Source organism: Oncorhynchus kisutch, linkage group LG6, assembly GCF_002021735.2.
Source record: "Oncorhynchus kisutch isolate 150728-3 linkage group LG6, Okis_V2, whole genome shotgun sequence".
NCBI classification, from domain to species: Eukaryota; Metazoa; Chordata; class Actinopteri; order Salmoniformes; family Salmonidae; genus Oncorhynchus; species Oncorhynchus kisutch.
Window position 1 is genome coordinate 81,241,703 of NC_034179.2, and position 17,569 is coordinate 81,259,271.

Consider the following 17,569-nt stretch of genomic DNA (forward strand, 5'->3'; position numbering starts at 1 on the left):
TATTTAGTCTACCTGGGAGCAAGACATCCTGGTCCGTGACAGGGCTGGTTTTCTTTTTGTAATCCGTGATTGACTGTAGACCCTGCCACATACCTCTTGTGTCTGAGCCGTTGAATTGAGATTCTACTTTGTCTCTATACTGATGCATAGCTTGTTTGATTGCCTTGCGGATGGAATAGTTACACTGTTTGTATTTGGTCATGTTTACACTGTTTGTATTTGGTCATGTTTCCGGTCACCTTGCCCTGATTAAAAGACTTGATCCCTGCCACTGATTAAAACCACTGATTAAAAGCAGTGGTTCGGGCTTTCAGTTTCACGCGATTGCTGCCATCAATCCACGGTTTCTGGTTTGGGAATGTTTTAATCGTTGCTATGGGAACGACATCTTCAACGCAGGTTCTAATGAACTCGCTCACCGAATCAGTGTATTCGTCAATGTTGTCTGACGCAACACGAAACATATCCCAGTCCACGTGATGGAAGCAGTTTTGGAGTGTGGAATCAGATTGGTCGGACCAGCGTTGAACAGACCTCAGCGCGGGAGCTTCTTGTTTTAGTTTCTGTCTGTAGGCAGGGATCAAGTCGTGGTCAGCTTTTCCGAAAGGAGGGCGGGGCAGGGCCTTATATGTGTCGCGGAAGTTAGAATAGCAGTGATCCAAGGTTTTGGAGTCTTGTTTTCAGATTAGCCTTGTTAAAATCCCCAGCTACAATGAATGCAGCCTCCGGATAAATGGATTCCAGTTTGCAAAGAGTCTAATAAAGTTCGTTCAGAGCCATCGATGTGTCTGCTTGGGGGGGAATATATACGGCTGTGATTATAATCGAAGAGAATTCCCTTGGTAGATAATGCGGTCGACATTTGATTGTGAGGAATTCTAAATCAGGTGAACAGAAGGATTTGAGTACCTGTATGTTGTTATGATCACACCACATCACGTTATCCATGAAGCATATGCCCCCGCCCCTCTTCTTCCCAGAAAGATGTTTGTTTCTGTCTGCGCGATGCGTGGAGAAACCAGCTGGCTGCACCGACTCCGATGGCGTCTCTCCAGTGAGCCATGTTCCCGTGAAGCAAAGAACGTTACAGTCTCTGATATCCCTCTGGAATGCTACCCTTGCTCGGATTTCATCAACCTTGTTGTCAAGAGACTGGACATTGGCGAGAAGAATGCTAGGGAGTGGTGCACAATGTACACGTCTCCGGAGTCTGACCAGAAGTCCGCTCCGTTTCCCCCTTTTACGAAGTTGTTTTTTTGGGTCGCCGGCTGGGATCCATTCCGTTGTCCTGGGTGAAAGGCAGAACACAGGATCCGCTTCGCGAAAGTCATATTCTTGGTCGTACTGATGGTGAGTTGACGCTGCTCTTATGTTCAGTAGTTCTTCTCGACTGTATGTAATGAAACCTAAGATGACCTGGGGTACCAATGTAAGAAATAACACGTAAAACACGTAAAATAAACTAAAAACTGCATAGTTTCCTAGGAACGCGAAGTGAGGCGGCCATCTCTGTCGGCGCCGGAAGTGAATACAGATTTAGCCCTTGGTTCACTCCAGACCTAACTGCCCTTGACCAGCACAAAAGCATCAAATAGTCCCCACGATATGCAACGGTTAAGGGAAGTCAGGAACCAATACACGCAGTCAGTCAGGAATACAAAGGCTAGCTTTTTCAAGCAGAAATTCGCATCCTGTAGCTCTAACTCCAAAATGTTTTGGGACACTGTAAAGTCCATGGAGAACAAGAGCACCTCCAAAGTGGGCAAAAAAGTGGGCAAAAAAGTTATTTAGTCTACCTGGGAGCAAGACATCCTGGTCCGTGACAGGGCTGGTTTTCTTTTTGTAATCCGTGATTGACTGTAGACCCTGCCACATACCTCTTGTGTCTGAGCCGTTGAATTGAGATTCTACTTTGTCTCTATACTGATGCATAGCTTGTTTGATTGCCTTGCGGATGGAATAGTTACACTGTTTGTATTTGGTCATGTTTACACTGTTTGTATTTGGTCATGTTTCCGGTCACCTTGCCCTGATTAAAAGACTTGATCCCTGCCACTGATTAAAACCACTGATTAAAAGCAGTGGTTCGGGCTTTCAGTTTCACGCGATTGCTGCCATCAATCCACGGTTTCTGGTTTGGGAATGTTTTAATCGTTGCTATGGGAACGACATCTTCAACGCAGGTTCTAATGAACTCGCTCACCGAATCAGTGTATTCGTCAATGTTGTCTGACGCAACACGAAACATATCCCAGTCCACGTGATGGAAGCAGTTTTGGAGTGTGGAATCAGATTGGTCGGACCAGCGTTGAACAGACCTCAGCGCGGGAGCTTCTTGTTTTAGTTTCTGTCTGTAGGCAGGGATCAAGTCGTGGTCAGCTTTTCCGAAAGGAGGGCGGGGCAGGGCCTTATATGTGTCGCGGAAGTTAGAATAGCAGTGATCCAAGGTTTTGGAGTCTTGTTTTCAGATTAGCCTTGTTAAAATCCCCAGCTACAATGAATGCAGCCTCCGGATAAATGGATTCCAGTTTGCAAAGAGTCTAATAAAGTTCGTTCAGAGCCATCGATGTGTCTGCTTGGGGGGGAATATATACGGCTGTGATTATAATCGAAGAGAATTCCCTTGGTAGATAATGCGGTCGACATTTGATTGTGAGGAATTCTAAATCAGGTGAACAGAAGGATTTGAGTACCTGTATGTTGTTATGATCACACCACATCACGTTATCCATGAAGCATATGCCCCCGCCCCTCTTCTTCCCAGAAAGATGTTTGTTTCTGTCTGCGCGATGCGTGGAGAAACCAGCTGGCTGCACCGACTCCGATGGCGTCTCTCCAGTGAGCCATGTTCCCGTGAAGCAAAGAACGTTACAGTCTCTGATATCCCTCTGGAATGCTACCCTTGCTCGGATTTCATCAACCTTGTTGTCAAGAGACTGGACATTGGCGAGAAGAATGCTAGGGAGTGGTGCACAATGTACACGTCTCCGGAGTCTGACCAGAAGACCGCTCCGTTTCCCCCTTTTACGAAGTTGTTTTTTTGGGTCGCCGGCTGGGATCCATTCCGTTGTCCTGGGTGAAAGGCAGAACACAGGATCCGCTTCGCGAAAGTCATATTCTTGGTCGTACTGATGGTGAGTTGACGCTGCTCTTATGTTCAGTAGTTCTTCTCGACTGTATGTAATGAAACCTAAGATGACCTGGGGTACCAATGTAAGAAATAACACGTAAAACACGTAAAATAAACTAAAAACTGCATAGTTTCCTAGGAACGCGAAGTGAGGCGGCCATCTCTGTCGGCGCCGGAAGTGAATACAGATTTAGCCCTTGGTTCACTCCAGACCTAACTGCCCTTGACCAGCACAAAAGCATCAAATAGTCCCCACGATATGCAACGGTTAAGGGAAGTCAGGAACCAATACACGCAGTCAGTCAGGAATACAAAGGCTAGCTTTTTCAAGCAGAAATTCGCATCCTGTAGCTCTAACTCCAAAATGTTTTGGGACACTGTAAAGTCCATGGAGAACAAGAGCACCTCCTCCCAGCTGCCCGCTGCACTGAGGCTAGGTAAAACGGTCACCACTGATAAATCCATGATGATCGAAAATTTCAATAAGCATTTCTCAACGGCTGGCCATGCCTTCCTCCTGGCTACTCCAACCCCGGCCAACAGCTCCGCCTCCCCCGCAGCTACTCGCCCCAGCCTCCCCAGCTTCTCCATCACCCAAATCCAGACAGCAGATGTTCTGAAAGAGCTGCAAAACCTGGACCCGTACAAATCAGCTGGGCTAGACCATCTGGACCCTTTCTTTCTAAAAACCATCTGCCGCCATTGTTGCAACCCCTATTACCAGCCTGTTCAACCTCTCTTTCGTATCGTCCGAGATCCCTAAAGATTGGAAAGCTGCAGCGGTCATCCCCCTCTTCAAAGGGGGTGACACCCTAGACCCAAACTGTTACAGACCTATATCCATCCTGCCCTGCCTATCTAAAGTCTTCGAAAGCCAAGTTAATAAACAGATCACTGACCATTTTGAATCCCACCGTACCATCTCCGCTGTGCAATCCGGCTTCCGAGACGGTCATGGGTGCACCTTAGCCACGCTCAAGGTACTAAACGATATCATAACCGCCATCGATAAAAGACAGTACTGTGCAGCCGTCTTCATCGACCTGGCCAAGGCTTTCGACTCTGTCAATCACCGTATTTTTATCGGCAGACTCAATAGCCTTGGTTTTTCGAATGACTGCCTCGCCTGGTTCACCAACTACTTTGCAGACAGAGTTCCGTTTGTCAAATCAGAGGGCATGTTGTCCGGATCTCTGGCAGTCTCTATGGGGGTACCACAGGGTTCAATTCTTGGGCCGACTCTTTTCTCTGTATATATCAATGATGTCGCTCTTGCTGCGAGCGATTCCCTGATCCACCTCTACGCAGACGACACCATTCTGTATACTTCTGGCCCTTCCTTGGACACTGTGCTAACTAACCTCCAAACAAGCTTCAATGCCATACAACACTCATTCCATGGCCTCCAACTGCTCTTAAATGCTAGTAAAACCAAATGCATGCTTTTCAACCGTTTGCTGCCCGCACCCGCCCGCCCGACTAGCATCACCACCCTGGACGGTTCCGACCTAGAATATGTGGACAACTACAAATACTTAGGTGTCTGGCTAGACTGTAAACTCTCCTTCCAGACTCATATTAAACATCTCCAATCCAAAATCAAATCTAGAATCGGCTTTCTATTTCGCAACAAAGCCTCCTTCACTCACGCTGCCAAACTTACCCTAGTAAAACTGACTATCCTACCGATCCTCAACTTCTGCGATGTCATCTACAAAATAGCTTCCAACACTCTACTCAGCAAACTGGATGCAGTCTATCACAGTGCCATCCGTTTTGTTACCAAAGAGCCTTATACCACCCACCACTGCGACCTGTATGCTCTAGTCGGCTGGCCCTCGCTACATATTCGTCGCCAGACCCACTGGCTCCAGGTCATCTATAAGTCTATGCTAGGTAAAGCTCCGCCTTATCTCAGTTCCCTGGTCACGATAACAACACCCACCCGTAGCACACGTTCCAGCAGGTACATCTCACCAATCTCTGCTGCCAGTGACTGGAACGAATTGCAAAAATCGCTGAAGTTGGAGACTTTTATTTTCCTCACCAACTTTAAACATCAACTATCTGAGCAGCTCGCTGCAGCTGTACATAGTCCATCTGTAAATACCCCACCCAATCTACCTACCTCATCCCCATACTGTTTTTATTTTATTTACTTTTCTGCTCTTTTGCACACCAGTATCTCTACTTGCACATCATCATCTGCTCATTTATCACTCCAGTGTTAATCTGCTAAATTGTAATTATTCGCTCCTATGGCCTATTTATTGCCTACCTCCTCATGCCTTTTGCACACACTGTATTTAGACTTTTTTATTGTGTTATTGGCTTGTTTATTGTTTACTCCATGTGTAACTCTGTGTTGTTGTCTTTGTCACACTGCTGTGCTTTATCTTGGCCAGGTCGCAGTTGGAAATGAGAACTTCTTCTCAACTAGCCTACCTGGTTAAATAAAGGTGAAGAAAAAAAAATATATATATATATATATATCTGTCCATAGGACCACTTTAAGCTGTACACTCCACAGAGTTGGGCTTTACGGGAGAGTGGACAGAAAAAAATCCATTGCTTAATGAAAACAATAAGCAAATTAGCTTTTTGGCCATCAAGGAAAATGCTATGTTGGGTGCAAGCCCAACACCTCATTACCCCAAGAATACCATCCCCACAGTGAAGCCTGGTGGTGGCAGCATCATGCTGTGGGGATGTTTTTCATCGGCAGGGACTGGGAAACTGGTCAGAATTGAAGGAATGATGGATGGCGCTAAATACAGGGACATTCTTGGCATTCTGGTTTCAGTCTTCCAGAGAATTGAGATTGGTACGGAGGTTCACCTTCCAGCAGGACAATGACCCTAAGCATACTGCTAATGCAACACTTGAGTGGTTTAAGGAGAAATATGTAAATGCCTTGGAATGGCCTAGTCAAAGCCCAGACCTCAACCCAATTGAGAATCTGTTGTATGACTTAAAGATTGCACTTCACCAGCGGAACCCATCCAACTTGAAGGAGCAGTTTTGCCTTGAAGAATGGGCAAAATTCCCAGTGGCTAGATGTGCCAAGCCGATAGAGACATACCCCAAGAGACTTGCAGCTGTAATTGCTGCAAAAGGTGGCTCTAAAAAGTATTGCCTTTGGGGGGTGAATAGTTATGCATGTTTTTGTTATGTTTTTTTGTCTTATTTCTTTTTTGTTTCACAATAAAAAAAGCATTTGCATCTTCAAAGTGGTAGGCATGTTGTGTAAATCAAATGATATAAACCCACAAAAAATGTCCATTGTTGTAAGGCAACAAAATAGGAAAAATGCTAAGGGGGGTGAATACTTTTGCAAGCAGCTGTACCAATTGGATACCACGAACTTGGGTAGAAAAAGGGGTGAACAAAAAAAATAATAGAGGCAGAAATGTGCTGTTTCATATTTGATAAAGCCCTTAGAAGGTACTTCGGAGCAGTTGGAGAGATTCTTCCAGAAAGAGGCCATCACCTGAACAGTTGACCTCACCTCCATTAGAAAGACAGGGAGTAATTAGTTCTGTGTTTTACAGTGTTACTGGCAGATTTGGAGAAAGTGATATTATGTATAAGAGTGCTGTAGGTGTTGGGACTGGACGTATCTGTGCTTGAGCTGCAGTCAGGGTCAGTGCCTCTGGAGGTTATTATTACACAACACAGGCCATCTCCATGACTCTCCCTCCAGACACTGTATCACTTCTTTCAGTGGATGCATCATGTTCATATCACATTCTTTGGGATTTGTTTCCCCTCCTTGGACCTCAACGAAGAGAAATGCTTCCGTTGGGGAAAGTTTTGAAAAACTGAAATGTGCTATTGTGTGAACAATGCTCCAAAGACTTAAAGTAGCACTTCAGTCTCATTCTCACCTCATTGAACACCTGATTTATTTAACAAAAGGCACATCTCAATAGGTGGTCCAGGTATGTCTGACACGGCACAAGTGGGGGTGTTCTCTATTGCTCCTCGAGCCAATGGACTTCCCATCAAACCAACTCCTTGAATGCCCTCCTCCTGGTAGTTTGCAAATGTGTCTAAAAAACACAATTTTAATCAGAAACCTATTTGTTTACCCTTTAGTGTGTGTACTTTGTCTTTATACTTGAGATATCACCTTAACAGGAAAAGTTTTTTTTTTAAATCACTGGAGGACATCTTTAAGTTAATAGGAAATAAGGACCTTAAATCCTTCTGAAAATCCAATTTTTTGCAAAGGGTGCAGAATATTATGCAGAGATGTGTTGCAGGAGACGTGAGGGACGTCTAAATGGAGTGTGAGGCCCTCAGGGTCCTCCTCATTACCTGCTGAAGTGGAGGTGAAAGGACTTTTGAGATGAGTCAGAGTGGAAGGCCTAATTGCTGTACAGAGCTAGGTGAGCTCTGACTGAAGCCAAATACAGTGGGGCAAGAAAGTATTTAGCCAGCCCCCAATTGTGCAAGTTCTCCCACTAATTTTCATCATAGGTACACTTCAACTATGACAGACAAAACTAGAAGAAAAAAAATCCAGAAAATCACATTGTAGGATTTATGAATTTATTTGCAAATGGTGGAAAATAAGTATTTGGTCACCTACAAACAGGATGTCTCTCCCAGACCTGTAACTTCTTTAAGAATTAGTGCCCAATAATTTGTCCCATGTGTTGCCACAATGTTATGTTTTGAGTCTTGTGATGTCCTATATTTTTAATCCCAGCCCATCCCCTCAGGCCTTTTGGTATGCCGTCATTGTAAATAAGAATTTGCTCTTAAAGTACTCGCCTAGTTAAATAAAAACTTGACGTGTGGGAAGCACAGAAGTCAACATGGGCCATGAAGGCAAAAGGGTATCCAACCCATTAGAAAGGTGCACTTAATGTTCTGTACACTGTATAACCAGTGTTGGTTTAATGGAAAATGACCTGCATTTAGAAAGACATGTGGCTGTATACTTTCACATAAATCAATAATGGTCTAAAACTGACAAGGAATTCATCTAGACATGCCATCATCCTGATCAGTGCACTCTGGAGTGGTGTTCTTTACCTTGAAAATCCAGCCTGCAGCAGTGGCCGTATCACAATAGTCCAGTCACTTTCTCAGCGTTGATGGAATAAGTGCTAGGATCAGTTACACTGACCAAATTCCCATTACACACTCGAAGCACAAAAATATTTTAGCAGAGCATTTATACAAAATGTACATCTTGCCGTGTAACTATGCAGGTAGTCATGAGATTCGCAAACCATCCATTAGCCTTGAACAGTACTAATTAACCACATCAGCCGTTTTCATTATTCACTGAGCTGTCATCTGCAGCTTCCAATATGCTGACAGGTAGCTGTACAAGGCCACCAGTACTGCCCAAATGCATCAACATCCTTCAGCTCCCCCAAGGCAGGCAACCACTACACTGAACTACAGACAGTGCTTTTGAAGTCAGCTTATTTCATGAGCCATGTTGACCTTGACAAGTTCACTGCCAACAGGTGCAACCGCATATAGAGCCCATGAATAGCTTGTGCATTAAAGCATAGATCACCCCTTCAGTGACAAGATACTAACTCTAGGATGCACTGAAGGTCTTCAAATTGGTGGCAAGATGTGAAACATTCTTGCCCATGAGGGCTGATCGCCAACGGGTAGTATAGTATACACAGCCAAAATGGTCTGTATAAAATCATGAACATTTGCTTTAATTTTAAACTGCATTATTTAACTTCTTGGGCAAGGTGACCAAATTGACATAGAAACGTGAGTTCGAGGCATTCATCGAAAGAAAGTCCAAGAGGTAGATATTTTCTGTGAATCTATTCAGTTTGAGTCCTTAGACAATATCACAGCAGTTTAGGTGGTACAAACAGTATCTACACGACTGTCACAACTTATCAGGACACTCAACTTAATTTGATCAAGCCACGTGTAGCAAATAAGCATTCCATTCTTTGTTGAAATGCACCCATTGACAGATACAAGAACTAAACTTGCTGGGCCCAGTTAAACCCCAGATGAAAGTTTGAGATTACGCACATCATAAGAAACGAGAATAGAGTTTACTTGTTTTATTATTAAACAACTCCGGTGTGCAGCATGACTCATACCAGACAGAGCTAGAGGACACGACATTTAGGCAGTCTCTTCCTTGGCAATGCGGTCCTTCTTGAGTGGTCCCTGTAGACAAAAAGGACAAGTGGTCAGTGACAATGCATATACAGAGTTGAATAAGCAACCTCTACACCATCTGTGGCTCCAGGGGTGATGTTCCCAGAGAGTGAACAGGGAACAGCAAAAAAATGATGCCGCTCCCCTGCCTCACTGAAGTTTGATCTAGCACCTGAATGGAACCCAAATCCATACCAAGAGTGAACCAGGTTACGATAAGTGCACTACGGGCATAGGGGACTGAGCTGCAATGCCGGTTGTATGTGAACTAGAGTGGGTCCACTACATTGATCCAGGGGACTTGTGAAACAGAGTGAAGACAAGGGAAGAGACAAGTAAATGTCATGGAAACGGAACGCACCATGAACGCCTTCTTTTCCTCCACTGTCTGGAAGCGGCCGTGGCCAAACTTGGAGGTGGTGTCGATGAACTTGAGGTCGATCTTCTCTGTGGCACGACGGCTCGACTGCACCAACAGGGACTGAAAACAGAATAGATATATTTTTTTTTAAAGATTAGTGATGCATTCCTGTAACGGGCCATACAGGACAACAATATTGAGCGCAATGTCCATCTGGTATGAAACAAATGCCCTAGCGTCAGTACACGTCAGAACTGTAACAGGGACAGCACTCGTTCAGTCGGCCCAGGGAGGGAACTACCCATATTTAAAATGTACCTGTTCAGTTTATCCAAATTAATGCCAACTGACAATGCATTGGAATAAGCATGCACAAGATGGAATTGTCTCTTTCCTCACCTTACGGAGGGTTAGCACCCTCTTCTTGACTCCAATTGTGCAGCCCTTCAGCATGACAAAGTCATTGGTCACCTCTCCGTAGTGGACGAAGCCACCCAAAGGGGTGATGCTCTTGTTGGACAGATCGTACTCAGTGGCGGCGTTGTTCTTCACCAGCTTGCCGTCCTTGGTGTGGTAGCCCTGGCCGATCTTGTATATCTTCTTGTTGATCTCTGTGCGGTGGTGGTAGCCCTTCTGACCAGCGCGGGCCACGGAGAAGGCCACACGGGACGGATGCCAGGCACCGATACAGGCCACCTTACGCAGACCACGATGGGTCTTACGGGGGAGCTTCTTTGTGTGCCAACGGCTGGTGACACCTAAAGGGGAAATGTCAATGTTTAGTACCTGAGGACTTGGCATGAATAACTGAAGTTTGTTAACTACATGTTCATTGGTGGGTTGTGGTCTCAGCATGGAATGCATTCTCATGCGTGTCAGACGCCATGCCTGACGCAGTGTTCCGTGGTTTAGACACAAAGCCCTTCTTAAGACACATACCTTTGTATCCGTGACCCTTTGTGACACCGATGACATCGATCATCTCATCCTGGGTGAAGACATTGGTGATGGGGATAGACTGCTCCAGCTTCTCACGGGCCCAGTCCACCTTGTCAGATATGGTGCCTCCATTGAGCTGCACCTCCATCAGGTGGGACTTCTTCTGCCTCAGGGGCAGAAGCCTCATCTGGAAGGGGGGGGGAGAGGCAGGTGAGCCTGCTAGTTCTGGGACAAGAACCAGTATAGCTAGTACAAACACTATGTATTTAACCCAAAATTGGGTTAAAATGTGATACAGGGGACATTGTCTCAGAAGGAAGGCAGCATGGAATGTATCCTCATGCGTGTCAGACGTCATGCCTGACGCAGTGTTCCGTGGTCTCATCACAGACAAAGGGAGATCTGATTCATTTAAACTATGTGGCATTGCAGGGAGCGTATTCTATCCTGCTCACTCACCTGCGTGTGGGCGATGATGCGGACGACCTGGCAGTACTTCTTCATGGAGGCGAAGTCCTTCTCCAGCTGCTTCTTGCCATCGTCATCCTGCCACTTCTTGCAGTACTTTGTGAAGGCCTTCTTCTTGGACTTGTACCTGAGAGCATGCAACGTGACCGGAGGGTAGGGGAGAAGAGGCACACGGGTTGGCACAGGTCCTTCATAACCCCAGGGGGACAGCGGAAGAACACTGTACTCAGCTGCTCGCCCAGCCTTCACAGGGGCGAAGGGGGCAGTTACAGCTTCAGAAGGGTTTTCGGCTCATGGCGCGGTTTCTAAGCAGCACTTTCCACCGGCCAGAGGAGCCCGGAGCTCATCAGGCCATGAGGCACCAGAGCGGAGCTGCCACCAGGGGGGGCACCGGATGTTAAGACTAGCTCACTAAAACACGACATGTTTTATACATCAAATAAAATGCTTCAAATGCTTAAACGTATACACCATTCAACCAATAGTCAAAATATGTGTGAAAATCTATTATTTTTCATGTGTATAATGACTCACCAGTTCCTGTAGAACCGACGCTTGCACTCATCACTGATGTGCTCAGCGAAGATGGTCTTGAAGGAACGCAGGCCACGGGGGGTCTCGACATAGCCCACAACACCCACCACAACCATGGGAGGAGTCTCCACAATGGTCACAGCCTCAACCACTTCCTTCTTGTTCACCTCTAGGAAAATAGTCAGGTATAAAGGGTTGTAAATACAGGAGTTCACAGTAGACTTTAATTGCATAATGTCAATGCTCATCGACTGCGCTCAGTGCTCGACATTCATCAAGGGTTAGATCCAATATGTCCGCCCGTCGAGGGGATCATCATTTTTTAATTTTTTTATTTATTTCACCTTTATTTAACCAGGTAGGCTAGTTGAGAACAAGTTCTCATTTGCAACCGCGACCTGGCCAAGATAAAGCATAGCAGTGTGAGCATACAACAAAGAGTTACACATTGAGTAAACAATTAACAAGTCAATAACACAGTAGAAAACAAAGGGGGGGTCTATATACAATGTGTGCAAAAGGCATGAGGTAGGCAAATAATTACAATTTTGCAGATTAACACTGGAGTGATAAATGATCAGATGGTCATGTACAGGTAGAGATATTGGTGTGCAGAAGAGCAGAAAAGTAAATAAATAAAAACAGTATGGGGATGAGGTAGGTGAAAAGGGTGGGCTATTTACCAATAGACTATGTACAGCTGCAGCGATCGGTTAGCTGCTCAGATAGCTGATGTTTGAAGTTGGTGAGGGAGATAAAAGTCTCCAACTTCAGCGATTTTTGCAATTCGTTCCAGTCACAGGCAGCAGAGTACTGGAACGAAAGGCGGCCAAATGAGGTGTTGGCTTTAGGGATGATCAGTGAGATACACCTGCTGGAGCGCGTGCTACGGGTGGGTGTTGCCATCGTGACCAGTGAGCCGAGATAAGGCGGAGCTTTACCTAGCATAGACTTGTAGATGACCTGGAGCCAGTGGGTCTGGCGACGAATATGTAGCGAGGGCCAGCCGACTAGAGCATACAAGTCGCAGTGGTGGGTGGTATAAGGTGCTTTAGTGACAAAACGGATGGCACTGTGATAGACTGCATCCAGTTTGCTGAGTAGAGTGTTGGAAGCCATTTTGTAGATGACATCGCCGAAGTCGAGGATCGGTAGGATAGTCAGTTTTACTAGGGTAAGCTTGGCGGCGTGAGTGAAGGGGGCTTTGTTGCGGAATAGAAAGCCGACTCTTGATTTGATTTTCGATTGGAGATGTTTGATATCAGTCTGGAAGGAGAGTTTGCAGTCTAGCCAGACACCTAGGTACTTATAGACGTCCACATATTCTAGGTCGGAACCATCCAGGGTGGTGATGCTAGTCAGGCATGCAGGTGCAGGCAGCGACCGGTTGAAAAGCATGAATTTGGTTTTACTAGCGTTTAAGAGCAGTTGGAGGCCACGGAAGGAGTGTTGTATGGCATTGAAGCTTGTTTGGAGGTTAGATAGCACAGTGTCCAAAGACGGGCCGAAAGTATATAGAATGGTGTCGTCTGCGTAGAGGTGGATCAGGGAATCGCCCGCAGCAAGAGCAACATCATTGATATACACAGAGAAAAGAGTCGGCCCGAGAATTGAACCCTGTGGCACCCCCATAGAGACTGCCAGAGGACCGGACAGCATGCCCTCCGATTTAGGCAGAAAAAAAACACGACAAACTACTGTAATACAAGACCGAAACTAATATTTTTTTTATTTTACCCCCTTAACTACGCAAGTCAGTTAAGAACAAATTCTTATTTTCAAATACGGCCTAGGAACAGTTGGTTAACTGCCTGTTCAGGGGCAGAACGACAGATTTGTACCTTGTCAGCTCGGGGGTTTGAACTTGCAAGCTTCCGGTTACTAGTCCAACGCTATAACCACTAGGCTACCCTGCCACCCCAGACTCGTTATGTATTCATAAAGCCCACAGCAATATTTACCCAGTCAATTAAACCAAACAGCATGAAGCCAAATACTCACTTGAGCCAGGTCTGTCGACTTCACGCACGATGTGAGTCATGCCAGCCTTGTAGCCAAGGAAGGCAGTCAAGTGGACTGGCTTGCTGGGGTCATCCTTGGGGAAACTCTTCACTTTACCACGGTGACGTCTGCTCCTCTTACGGGGCAGGAAGCCCAAGGATCCATGGCGAGGAGCCGAAAATTTACGGTGGGACTGAAGACAAAAACGCAATTCAGCACATTGTCCATGAGGCATACAAAACTATATGAACGCACTTGAGTCAGTATGTCAGAACGCGACATTGAACAGGAACAGCACGAGGCCAACCATTCTGTCCGCCGGTCGAGGGAATAGTCACCCATATTCAATGATTTGTACCTATAAGTAGTTTAATCAATAACCGGAGTAGCAACCTCACTAAATAAATCCCAACTGACGATTCGTCTTGGGAAAAAACATGTGGAACGTTAAGGTTCGGAGGACCTCAAATAGCTAATGTTGGGCGGGCTAATGGGTGTCAGGCCTCATAAGGTAAAAACCAGTTAACGGTAGAAACAACTAGCACGTTGTCAGTTTTAAACAAGTTTGATTGTGAGCTAACGTTACAAAATGTAAAATGTATTTGAGTAACGAAGCATGCTAGGCCTCAGTGTATCAGCCGTTTTAAACTACCAGTATGCCAACGATTACTACATACAATCATTCTGTAATAATCTAAGACCATGTTATTATGGTAAGGTCTAACATCATACAACTGTATTAATTACATATAGACACATCTTAGCTATTGATTTAGAGGGGGAACATAAGGATTGCGAAGATACAAAACGGATTGAAACCGCAAGTCTCAAATAAGAAAGCCGAACTCACCATTTTGTCTCAGAGCCGATTGAAAAAGAGGCCTATGAAAGGGGGATATTTGGTACTTATACAAGGACGTGACCCGTCACGTGATTAACGTAATCAACCAGCATCATGGTTCCGCCTTCCTGCTGTACAAACGCTTGCTTCAAAAACGAAGCTATCCTCAGTTATTAGGTCTGAGTAGTCAAGTATGTCTAATACTAGTCTGACATTGTTAAAAATATGTATGTTCCTCATGAAGCCAGACTGTGTTTCATCAATGATTGCATCCAGGACTTCTTTAATAATTTTTGCAAGTAGTAAGGCTAATATCTTATAGTCATTATTAAGAAGACAAATTGGATGCCAGTTATCGATGAGCAGCACTTCTTTTTTAGGCTTAGGTATCAGTGTTATTAACCCCTGACTCATTGTAGGAGGGAGAACATTGTTTTTAATACTCTCTAAAAAAAAGACTTCAAATAGGAAGGGAGCTACTTGTTCAGAAAATAATTTGTAAAATTCTGATGTAATTCCATCAACACCTGGTGATTTATTGTTCTTTAGATGTTTGATAGACTCTATAATCTTTTCAACTTTGATGGGTTCATCACACTGTTTAGATTCTATATCACTGATAGAGTGTGTGGTGTGGGGGCTGTGCTTTGGCAAAGTGGGTGGGGTTATATCCTTCCTGTTTGGCCCTGTCCGGGGGTGTCCTCGGATGGGGCCACAGTGTCTCCTGACCCCTCCTGTCTCAGCCTCCAGTATTTATGCTGCAGTAGTTTATGTGTCGGGGGGCTGGGGTCAGTTTGTTATATCTGGAGTACTTCTCCTGTCCTATTCGGTGTCCTGTGTGAATCTAAGTGTGCGTTCTCTAATTCTCTCCTTCTCTCTTTCTTTCTCTCTCTCGGAGGACCTGAGCCCTAGGACCATGCCCCAGGACTACCTGACATGATGACTCCTTGCTGTCCCCAGTCCACCTGGCCATGCTGCTGTTCCAGTTTCAACTGACCTGAGCCCTAGGACCATGCCCCAGGACTACCTGACATGATGACTCCTTGCTGTCCCCAGTCCACCTGGCCATGCTGCTGTTCCAGTTTCAACTGACCTGAGCCCTAGGACCATGCCCCAGGACTACCTGACATGATGACTCCTTGCTGTCCCCAGTCCACCTGGCCATGCTGCTGCTCCAGTTTCAACTTCCACCTGACCGTGCTGCTGCTCCAGTTTCAACTGTTCTGCCTTATTATTATTCGACCATGCTGGTCATTTATGAACATTTTAACATCTTGGCCATGTTCTGTTATAATCTCCACCCGGCACAGCCAGAAGAGGACTGGCCACCCCACATAGCCTGGTTCCTCTCTAGGTTTCTTCCTAGGTATTGGCCTTTCTAGGGAGTTTTTCCTAGCCACCGTGCTTCTACACCTGCATTGCTTGCTGTTTGGGGTTTTAGGCTGGGTTTCTGTACAGCACTTTGAGATATCAGCTGATGTACGAAGGGCTATATAAATAAATTTGATTTGATAGAGTGAACATTAAAAAACATATCTGTGGATTCCTGACAATACGTAGAGCTATACAATTTTCTGTAAAAATTGCTACAGTATTTAGCGATTCATTTTTGGTCATCTGTAATAACACCATCAATGTTTAACTTATGGATAGTGTTATTTTTAGAGGGAAATTTCTCAAGTCTAAAGAAATAGGATGAATTCTGTTCTCCCTCAATCCATTTTTTCCTAGATCTAATAAAGGCTCCTTCTGCTTTTAATTTATATATAGTATCCAGTTTATTTTGTAACTCAATTGGTTTCATCTTCTCCTCCCCCAAGAGGTCGGCTGGGGACCTTTTCCTCCTCAGCTCTTCTGGTCTTCGAAAATATGGTAGTAATCTTGCTAAGGTATTTGGACACCTCAAATTTAAAGAGCTCCCAGTTCTTGCAATAAAATTTTTCTTCACACGCCCTTTTCCAAAAGTGTGAGAGCAGATCTTTAACCTCAAATTTAACTATATCTTTATTTAATAATGAGCTATTTAGCTTCCAGTAGGATGCTCTACCAAGGTTAGTATCAGGGGTAAATATTTTGATATCAATGTAAATAGCCCTATGGTCTGTGAGGGGAGTAGTACAAATATTTGTAGTAACACACTCACTATCAATATATTTGGATACAAGACAAAAATCGATTCTGGATTGTCTGGAACCTGTTTTGTTACTCCAAGTGAATGATCTTTCGGCCGGAAACCTCTCTCTCCATATATCAAATCAAAGCTAATTTTATTTGTCACATACACATGGTTAGCAGATGTTAATGCGAGTGTAGCAAAATGCTTGTGCTTCTAGTTCCGACAATGCAGTAATAACCAACAAGTAATCTAACTAACAATTCCATAACTCCTGTCTTATACACACAAGTGTAAGGGGATAAAGAATATGTACATAAAGATATGAATGAGTGATGGTACAGAGCGGCATAGGCAAGATACAGTAGATGGTATCGAGTACAGTATATACATATGAGATGAGTATGTAAACAAAGTGGCATAGTTAAAGTGGCTAGTGATACATGTATTACATAAAGATGCAGTAGATTATAGTGTACAGTATATACGTATACATATGAGATGAATAATGTAGGGTATGTAAACATTATATTAGGTAGCATTGTTTAAAGTGGCTAGTGATATATTTTACATAATTTCCCATCAATTCCCATTATTAAAGTGGCTGGAGTTGAGTCAGTGTGGCAGCAGGCACTCAATGTTAGTGGTGGCTGTTTAACAGTCTGATGGCCTTGAGATAGAAGCTGTTTTTCAGTCTCTCGGTCCCAGCTTTGATGCACCTGTACTGACCTCGCCTTCTGGATGATAGCGGGGTGAACAGGCAGTGGCTCGGGTGGTTGTTGTCCTTGATGATCTTTATGGCCTTCCTGTAACATCGGGTGGTGTAGGTGTCCTGGAGGGCAGGTAGTTTGCCATATCAGTAAGATCAAACTTTTCCATAAAAATAATTAAACCCAAATTCTGATTGGTTGGCCTACCTGGGGGCCATCTATCAGTTGAATTATCTATTGTAATGTTAAAGTCCCCTCTTATCAATAATAACGAATTGGGAAATTTAGATATACTTCATTGGTTATGTTTCTC

General features: G+C 44.7%; 1 protein-coding gene and 2 non-coding genes across 3 annotated transcripts; all 3 read right to left on the bottom strand.

Annotated features, from left to right (window-relative positions):
• Positions 1 to 9,174: 9,174 nt before the first annotated feature.
• LOC109898698 (60S ribosomal protein L3) lies at positions 9,175 to 14,520 on the bottom strand. The gene is made up of 8 exons (XM_031827855.1): positions 14,443 to 14,520; positions 13,593 to 13,785; positions 11,592 to 11,760; positions 11,049 to 11,184; positions 10,590 to 10,776; positions 10,050 to 10,408; positions 9,651 to 9,770; positions 9,175 to 9,298 (listed from the first exon to the last, which is right to left on the bottom strand). The coding sequence occupies exons 1-8, from the start codon at positions 14,443 to 14,445 to the stop codon at positions 9,254 to 9,256; spliced, it is 1,212 nt and encodes a 403-aa protein (XP_031683715.1). The 5' UTR covers positions 14,446 to 14,520; the 3' UTR covers positions 9,175 to 9,253.
• On the bottom strand, positions 9,384 to 9,514 carry LOC116374528 (small nucleolar RNA SNORA54). The gene has a single exon (XR_004210495.1). It is a non-coding gene; the product is annotated as a small nucleolar RNA SNORA54 (small nucleolar RNA).
• LOC116374531 (small nucleolar RNA U83B) lies at positions 10,892 to 10,985 on the bottom strand. Its single transcript, XR_004210497.1, has one exon. It is a non-coding gene; the product is annotated as a small nucleolar RNA U83B (small nucleolar RNA).
• Positions 14,521 to 17,569: the final 3,049 nt, after the last annotated feature.